This window comes from Coregonus clupeaformis, chromosome 24 (genome assembly GCF_020615455.1).
Source record: "Coregonus clupeaformis isolate EN_2021a chromosome 24, ASM2061545v1, whole genome shotgun sequence".
Taxonomy (NCBI): domain Eukaryota; kingdom Metazoa; phylum Chordata; class Actinopteri; order Salmoniformes; family Salmonidae; genus Coregonus; species Coregonus clupeaformis.
Genome location: NC_059215.1, coordinates 30,282,783 through 30,291,359, shown reverse-complemented (window position 1 = coordinate 30,291,359; position 8,577 = coordinate 30,282,783). Strand labels below are relative to the sequence as shown.

The 8,577-nt window shown below is 40.3% G+C and overlaps 1 protein-coding gene across 1 annotated transcript; it reads right to left on the bottom strand.

Annotated features, from left to right (window-relative positions):
• Positions 1-2,542: 2,542 nt before the first annotated feature.
• LOC121538332 (troponin C, skeletal muscle) lies at positions 2,543-5,034 on the bottom strand. The gene is made up of 6 exons (XM_041846221.1): positions 4,926-5,034; positions 4,130-4,181; positions 3,881-4,024; positions 3,535-3,649; positions 3,277-3,413; positions 2,543-3,104 (listed from the first exon to the last, which is right to left on the bottom strand). The coding sequence occupies exons 1-6, from the start codon at positions 4,926-4,928 to the stop codon at positions 3,073-3,075; spliced, it is 483 nt and encodes a 160-aa protein (XP_041702155.1). The 5' UTR covers positions 4,929-5,034; the 3' UTR covers positions 2,543-3,072.
• Between the last annotated feature and the right edge of the window lie 3,543 nt (positions 5,035-8,577).

Below are 8,577 nucleotides of genomic sequence, written 5' to 3'. Positions count from 1 at the left end.
CACAATTTCTTCCATCCTTTACTGAGATATTTCAGGACATGGGCCCAGAGGGGAGTTCAAATGTAGACTTTCTATATTAATCCATGGATGGGTTCTCTTTCCTGAACCGTTTCACTTGCTCCTTCTACACCTTGAGACAATGGATATAGCTTCAAACATTGAATAAAAAAATCTGTTTAATTGGTGCAAATGAACGCACAACTTCTGTAGATGGACCTTATTGTGCATGGAATAAAAGCCTCACTGATTGTCATTATAATTATCTCTGCAGGACTAAGGGCTCAGACACACCAATAGTGTTTGCTGGCCGAGAGTACTTAGCGCATCTGAACGTCATTTTACGATTTTACGCGTAAAATGTTGGCAGTCAGACGTCTACAGCGGGTGGTCTTTAAAACACAGCGTGCTGAACGATCGTCAGATGAACGCTATATCCAAATTCGGTGTGATATGTGCGAGCTTTAAAGGTACATTTCCAACGTCATATCTCCAGCACCAACCCAACATCAACATATGTGAAATTGGTGCGTTTCTATGTTTTGTAGTAAAAAGATAGAGGAAGATAGTAAGTATTCTTACCCCTTGACTTATTCCACTTTTTGTTTTGTTACGGCCTGAATGCAAAGTGGATTAGATAAAACTAATTCTCACCCATCTACACACAATACACCATAATGACAAAGTGAAAATATATTTTTAGAAATGTTTGAACATTTATTGAAAATTAAATACATAAATATCTAATTTACATAAATATTTACACCCCTGAGTCAATACATGTTAGAATTACCTTTGGCAGTGATTACAGCTGTGAGTCTTTCTGGGTAAGTCTCTAAGAGCTTTGCACACCTGGATTGTACAATATTTGTCCATTATTCTTTTAAAAATTCTTCAAGCTCTGTTAAATTGGTAGTTGATCATTGCTACACAACCATTTTCAAGTCTTGCCATAGATCTTCAAGCTGATTTAAGTCAAAACTGTAACTTGGACACTCAGGAACATACTCTGTCTTCTTGGTGAGGAACTCTAGTGTAGATTTGGCCTTGTGTCTGGTGGAAAGCAGACGAAACCAGGTTTTCCTCTAGGATTTTTGCCTGTGCCTAGCTCCATTCTGTTTCTTTTTTCCCTGAAAAACTCCCCAGTCCTTAATGATTACAAGCATACCCATAACATGATGCAGCCACCACTATGCTTGAAAATATGGAGAGTGGTACTCAGTGATGTGTTGTATTGGATTTGCCCCTAACATAACACTTTGTATTCAGGACAAATAGTTAATTGCTTAGCCACATTTTTTGCAGTATTACTTTAGTGCCTTATTGCAAACAGGATGCATGTTTAGGAATAGTTTTATTCAGTACAGGCTTCCTTCTTTTCACTCTGTCATTTAGGTTAGTATTGTGGAGTAACTACAATGCTGTTGATCCATCTTTTCTCCTAGCACAGCCATTTAACTCTGTAATTGGTTTAAAATCCCTGAGCGGTTTCCTTCCTCTCCGGCAACTGAGTTAGGAAGTATGCCTGTATCTTTGTAGTGACATAGTGTATCGATACACCATCCAAAGTGTAATTAATAATTTCACCATGCTCAAAGGGATATTCAATATCTGCTTTTTTTTGTTTTTACCGATCTACAAATAGGTGCCCTTTTTTGCGAGGCCTCACTGGTCTTTGTGGTTGAATCTGTGTTTGAAATGTAGTACTCAACTGAGGGACCTTACATATAATTGTATATGTGGGGTACAGAAATGATGTAGTCATTCAAAAATCATGTTAAACACTATTATTGCAACTTATGTGACTTGTTAAGCACATTTTTACTCCTGATCTTATTTAGGCTTGCCATAACAAAGGGGTTGAATACTTATTGACTCAAGACATTTCAGCTTTTCAATTTTTGTTAATTTGTAAACATGTCTAAAAACATAATTCCACTTTGAGATTATGGGGTATTGTGTGTAGGCAGTGACAAAATAAATCTACATCGAATCAATTTTTAATTCAGGTTGTAACACAACAAAATGTGGAAAAAGTCAAGGGGTGTGAATACTTTCTGAAGGCACTGTAAGTGTTTCCAATGACATTATCGGTGTGCTTTTAACCAATTATGAGTAGGCATTGTCTACTAATTGGCTGATGATGTCATTGGAAACTCTTACTGTATCTTCCTCTATCTTTACATATAAACGTGCCATTTTCACATGTTGATGTTGGGGTGGTGCTGGAGATGATGAATATGGCGTAGAACATTTTTGAAGTTTGTCCTTTGTTCCTTAACCCACTGTATCAGTAATCTAGTTTCATAGGGATTCCTTTGATTACCTACAGTTCAGTTTGTATAACGAAGAATTTAAACTTGGAATTTGGCAGGAGGTTCCAGATGGCATATCATTTCATAATAATGATTTTTTCAATTTGTATTTTGCCGTAAGTAAATAGGCCTGATCTAGCTTTACTGCTATCAAATCTGTTATGCCTTATGGTCCACAACAGTAACACAGACTGTACATCAATAAAGACCAGATGGCTGTGTGGGTCAAATAAAAATTGAAAAAGAAAATAATAATTTTATTGATATTCCTCAAAACAATAGCGTACAGACCATGATTATGTCACACCAACTACCAGTGAGCATTTGTTTATTCATTTATTATCTCGGTTCAAGCAATAGTTTATTACAGTGAAGTGGTTACAGTTGGCCTTGGTCTAAGCAGCGATCACAAGCTGCCCATCTAGACTACATCTAGACTGAACTCCCAGCTTGAGGGTGTTGAGGTGGTAAGTGATCCACTGACCCATTCTGTGAAGTTGCAGTGAATTTCACATCCCGGCTTTTCCCTCCTGATTTGGGGGAACAGCAGCAGCTTGGCGTCAATGGGGCGTTGTAATCACAAGCAAGAAGGGCTCAAAAGCCCTGGTTACCCCCACCTATGTTGAAGAGGTTTAGTTTAATCGAGGTGGATGACATAGGCAAGGGGCGAAGGTTGAGGGAGAGTTGGAGTGGGTCAAAAATGGATCAGAATAGGTCAGCAGGGGGTCAAAGGGAGGAGGAATGTCCTTGAGTCTCTCTTTTACTGCACATTTTCCATCATCTTGAGGAATTCTGAAAAAGAGTGACAAATCCATTATGAAAATGAAAGTTTAAATCATGGTGATGTAATTCATGGTCAATAACAGGCCTAAAATCCATTATGAAAATGCAGGTCAATATGTAGGCTAATTGTCCAATCAGCATCATCATTATTATTATCAAAGGCATCGTGGCTTTGTCATACCATCAAAGTCCAGCATGCCATCAGCGTTCTTGTCTCCATCCTTCAGCAGCTCATCGATCTCCTCCTCTGAGATTTGCTCGCCAGAGCTGCGGATGATGATGGCGAACTCTTCTCTGTCGATGTAGCCGTCGGCATTCCTGCGTAAGCAACACACATTGGAGGGAGTTTAACAACCTGTCGACATATGAACGCTGACTGTAATTGTACACAAGTTAAACTGTAAAACGTAACCCCTTCTCCCTAAAACAGGTGACATACTTGTCGAACACACGGAAACATTCAGCCAACTCTTCCTCAGACTTTCCGGCCTGGTCCTCCTTTAAGAGCCTCACCATCATGACCAAGAACTCCTCGAAGTCGATGGTGCCGCTGCCTGAGGTGAAGGTTCCGATAGATTATGCATCACGCTCGAATACAACAGGTAAATACAGCAATGTGAACAGGTAAGTATCATACACAGGTCACCTGAGCATAACATGGGCATAAATTACCCATAAGTAGCCTAATTACGCGCCAAACTTTACACATGCCATTGAAGGTATATAGCTTACATATATTAATGTAGGTTAATATTGATAATATTATATTTTCAGCCGTTGCTCACCATCCTCATCGACCTCCTCAATGATTTCATCCAACTCCTCTCTTGTCGGGTTCTGGCCCAACATCCTCATGACCTGACCCAACTCCTTGGTGCTGATATCACCGCCACCGTCTGTGTCGAACATGTCGAAGGCAGCCTTGAACTCTGGAAGGATGATACGGTTCTGGACACTAATTATTGTATTCATTAGACCTGGCACATTTAATGTATTAATTAACGACAACATGGTTTTGCTATGGTCCTACTCACCGTTAAGCATCTCCTCGCTCAAGAATGAGCGGGCCTCCTGTTGCGCATCAGTCTAGAGGAAAAACAGCGCCACATTTGCCAGGTCATAGTAGTAGTGACAATTTCTCAAATTGTCACTATTCTAACTATCTATAATATTTTTTGGGTAACAGTGATGTTATTGGCTATCAGATTAGTGTATTTCTGTTTTATTGACATTCACAAAGATATCCACACAAAGGGGTTAGCCTTAGCCTATAGGCATACTGACAAATTTGCCATGCTATTTAAGGCTCAACACATTACCCCCCTGTATATGGTTTACGGAAACACAATCCGACGGAATTTGTCGCCTAAACACAATCCGCACCCGGGCAGTCTTGCTGACCTTTTAGGTTGTGTGACAGTCTGATACTCGGTATCTACCCGATAAGCACCAATAAACCCATAGCCTATCGAGCCTGCGCCAACTGACCATGCATAACTTTCCTAAAGTCATGCTCCAGAAATACTGCTATAAATACTTAAATACTTACATATTATTTGGTTAATTAAACAATTTAGTGATTTTTTGGTCTAAGGAAACGACTACTGTTTTAATCATGTCTTATACCTTACACTTTATGAAATGGTAAACATATGACTGCAAGAGACAATACATTGTCAAAATGATTTTCAAATAAATTATTTCCAAATTAGGCTAATTAATAATCTTAATTGCCCATCCAAATATAAAGTTGCAAATGTTACCCTATACAAACTCGTTGTTTATTATGCTTTTATTAATGTAATTGTGTGTTCAAATGATTGGTCTTACCATGGTTGCGAATTAGCTTTCCCCCAAATATCCACAGAAATAAAGCCCAAAGGAGTGGTCAATCTGTGTGCACACCTACAGAAAGACTAGACCTCAAGTGAGAGTTCAGACACACTTTAAACTGGTCTCTTAAGACACGCCCCCTGGTGCTCACAGGACCCCAGATTTAGAATCTTGAACTTTTAGGGTTCTGAGGCCCCCAAAAGCCAATCGAAATCTGGAGTGGACAGCGGTGGTCTTGAAGCTGCAAACATTTAATTGACGGGGTAAACTTAACTATAAGGACATTTTGGGACGTTTTCAGGTACATGTCACTATTGAAAGGCAACATTCGTCTTGTGATTGTAAGTGCAGCAGGTTTAAGGTACCTGAATGTAACAGTAGGTGTAGGTATTCCCTGTCAGACACAATGTTTTGGCTCATCAACCTAAACAAATTCCCTCTCTGGTCCCACTTTCAAAGTAACAACATTACACATTCTTCTTGCAGATTTCCATAAGGGAACAAAGCCAGCCCTTTTAAGCAATATCTGAAAATAGTCAATTCTGAAACATCATTTCTGAAACAAGGTGTAGTTGATCCCCAAGCATGCACTTGTGAGTTCAAGCAAATGTGGTGATTGACAGTTTCCATACTGTAAACTAAAGGTAGGCCTCTGTAATGCTGATAAAGAAGGGTGTGCCCAGAGTGGGTTGTGGACGTGGGATGGCATTTCCTTCTACGTGTGAAACCCTAACCCTGTGGAAAAGTGCTGCAGAGCTGGAAGCTGGCTGTGCTGTGCCCTGAATAGCAGATGATATTTGGTTGTACGGGGACAGGGCAGAGACCGCCCTTAATCACAGTATTATATCCAATAAACAGGCCAACCACTCTAGACCTGACTGTCCTTGTATGGTGGATGTTTCCTGCGTAGAGATAAGGCCTGGGGTTGGAGAGGGCGGAGGAGGGGTGGGATACAGGGATATTATGAGGAGTGGTTTCCCGGGGTAGAAGGGGGTGGGATGTTGTTAGTGGTGGCGGGGTTAATGGCTATATACTCAGCTAGCGGAGGATATCTCCCAATAGAAGGATTCGGTTAGGTGCTACTATCTACACGTTTCAAACCTCTAGGTTCTTATTCCAGACGCCTTCAAGATACGTTGTTGCATCTGGCAGCGTTGTCAGAGCCCTAGGGGATGGCATCTTACTATACTGATCTGGTATTTGTAACCTGGGGACCTCTTCATGGAGACAGAGCAGTGTCAGAGCATTCTTGTTGCTGTTGAGTGCTGAGAGCTCTTTTTTGATGGTCATGGATGACATCAATCAAGTGATGAGAAGATCATTGCTATCGCATGTTGCATTATATACGCAATTAGAGGCCTTTGAAAGTTCTCTGCGCCTACTGTCTTTCTTTTAGTCTTCCTTTCTTTCTTTGACTTTGCATGCTCCTTTACCTCATGCTGGAGGCCTCTTTGTCTTTCATACATTTCTATGAATCTTTCAAGATTAATCACAAGAATAACAAGAACAAAGGACCTCAGCAGGATTAGGCAGAGACAATCAAGATGGCAGTTTTTCTATGGACTTTGGAACTAAAGTGTTTTCAGAAACCAAGGACACTGACTGTATAGTGGAAATAGTTGTCATATGGTCATAGGAGAGCGGAGGAGAAAGTGGAATGTATGGGGGTAAGGGGTGAGGGAGGGCTAGGATACCTGAGATGTTGCAGTCATAAGTCAGGGTGGGGGACAGAGTGGCATGGGAGTTGGTGGGGCAGGGGCAGGGGGGTCTAGTAGTATCTGTGGTGGGGTCCGGAGAGGGGGTAGTGGTACAGGAGCATTATTTTTAATTAGGGCAGGGTTGATGTTGGCACATTATGTTTGGCAAAGTGCCTTATTAGGCACATTTTCAAGGTAAAACCAAAACTGAAAGTGAGAGCTAGTTTCTGAAGACTGACATACAGATCAACAGAGAAATGGTTGAGTGATATAGAAATAGTAGACAATGATCCAGTCTACTGTAACACATGACAACAAGGCGTTGGAAACATACGTTAAAGATGAAATCAGGTTTATTTTGAAAGCACTCTGCACAGGGTTGAGACGCAAGAAGGGCGAGAGGAGAGACACAGTGGGAGGGGTGTAGCATTTATTGAGGGAACAGGTGTAAGGGGACAGCTGGGTGGGAAGTGTTTGGTGGCAAGGAGGGAAAGATCCTTCTTCTTATAAGGGTTGGACAGATATTTATAGCCACAGAGTCAACATGACTGAAAAGGGCAGTATCTAGGATAGGGTGAAGAACCTCCAGGTATTGTCTTTTCTCAAACCCCATTTTTACTCGCCTGTAGTGTTTTTGGTTAGACTCTTTACTGTTAGTAATTGAGAAGACTCAAGAGGGTGTGTATTTAATTTTTCATTCAGAAACATAGTTGTTATTTTCTTCAAGCAGAAGTGGCAAATGGAAAGGGTCACAAAGGAATGTTGGTCTTGTTAATTTTCAGAAATTCTGGAACACAGAAAACAAGGGTTAATTTGATCTTCTCCCACCATCTACTACTTACCCCAATCAACCTCCCTCTCTCGGTGATAGCATAGCACCCACGGTATCATCAAACCACAACCCTTACTGATGCACGATATATAGTATCCCCCCATAACCCTGTATGTGTCCAGTCACCAGAGGATGAATGTCATATGAGCCCTTTCATGTTAAGGATTGGATATGTCATGTCAGTGTGGTTCTTCTGTGATCCCAGACCTCAACACTGTATTCTCTTTTGAATATTAGTACTAGAGAAACCCAGAACAGTGGGATTTGAGTTTAGTCATGACTTGTGGTCATTAATAATAATTAAGAGAAAAAAATGTTCCTATATACATTACCATAGTGCACCTGCTTGTTTGTGCTATAACATCCTGATTAAATATTCAACATAATATGTCAACAATAGTATGTGTGTGTGTTTTCAGTCAAATTATTTACCCACAGACTGCGCGACCAAATTTGCCCCTGTTAATCCAAAACCAATCACTAGTCAAAGTTGATGTTATTATTGACCATTAGTCATCTACCAGTTTCTGTTTCATTAGCACAATACATGAATGTGAATGTTATTTCCATTGGAGAAATTGAGCCTGTGTGTGAGGACATGTGTGTCTTACTATCAGAATCATCCCTGTTGTCTTTGTTTAGGTCTGCTTCTGTCATTAGCTCGGTACATTCCTCCTCATTGACTGGCTTTCCAGTGGCGGACATGATGTCATTAAACTCCTCACCATCGCCATTTCAGTTGAGATATATTCGAAAAATGTAACACAAAGCTGCTGTATTTTTCCTGAACTAAAAGGGAAATTAAGCTAATTGTCATTAAAGGTCCCTAATGAGGCAGGTCCTTTGACAGGCCGTCCACCAGATACCTTTTGGTATTCCTAGTTGTTGAACCAGGGTGAGAAACTTAAGGTTACTTTCGTAACCCCAGTTCTCTGAGAATATGAATGAGTGCCTTCAGAAAGTATTCACATCCCTTTCCACATTTTGTTGTGTTACAGCCTGCATTTAAAATTGATTACATTTAGATTTTGTGTCACTGATCTACACACAATACCCCATAATATCAACGTAGAATTATGTTTTTTATTTTATTTTTAATTTGACAAATTAATAAATGAAA

What these genes read in the sequence shown, in the direction of transcription:
- LOC121538332 (XM_041846221.1), bottom strand. An exon ending in TGAGGAGGTCGATGAGGATG is followed by an intron (nt 3,650 to 3,880) that starts GTGAGCAACGGC and finishes CCTTCACCTCAG; the next exon opens with GCAGCGGCACCATCGACTTC. An exon ending in TGGCATGCTGGACTTTGATG is followed by an intron (nt 3,105 to 3,276) that starts GTATGACAAAGC and finishes ACTCTTTTTCAG; the next exon opens with AATTCCTCAAGATGATGGAA.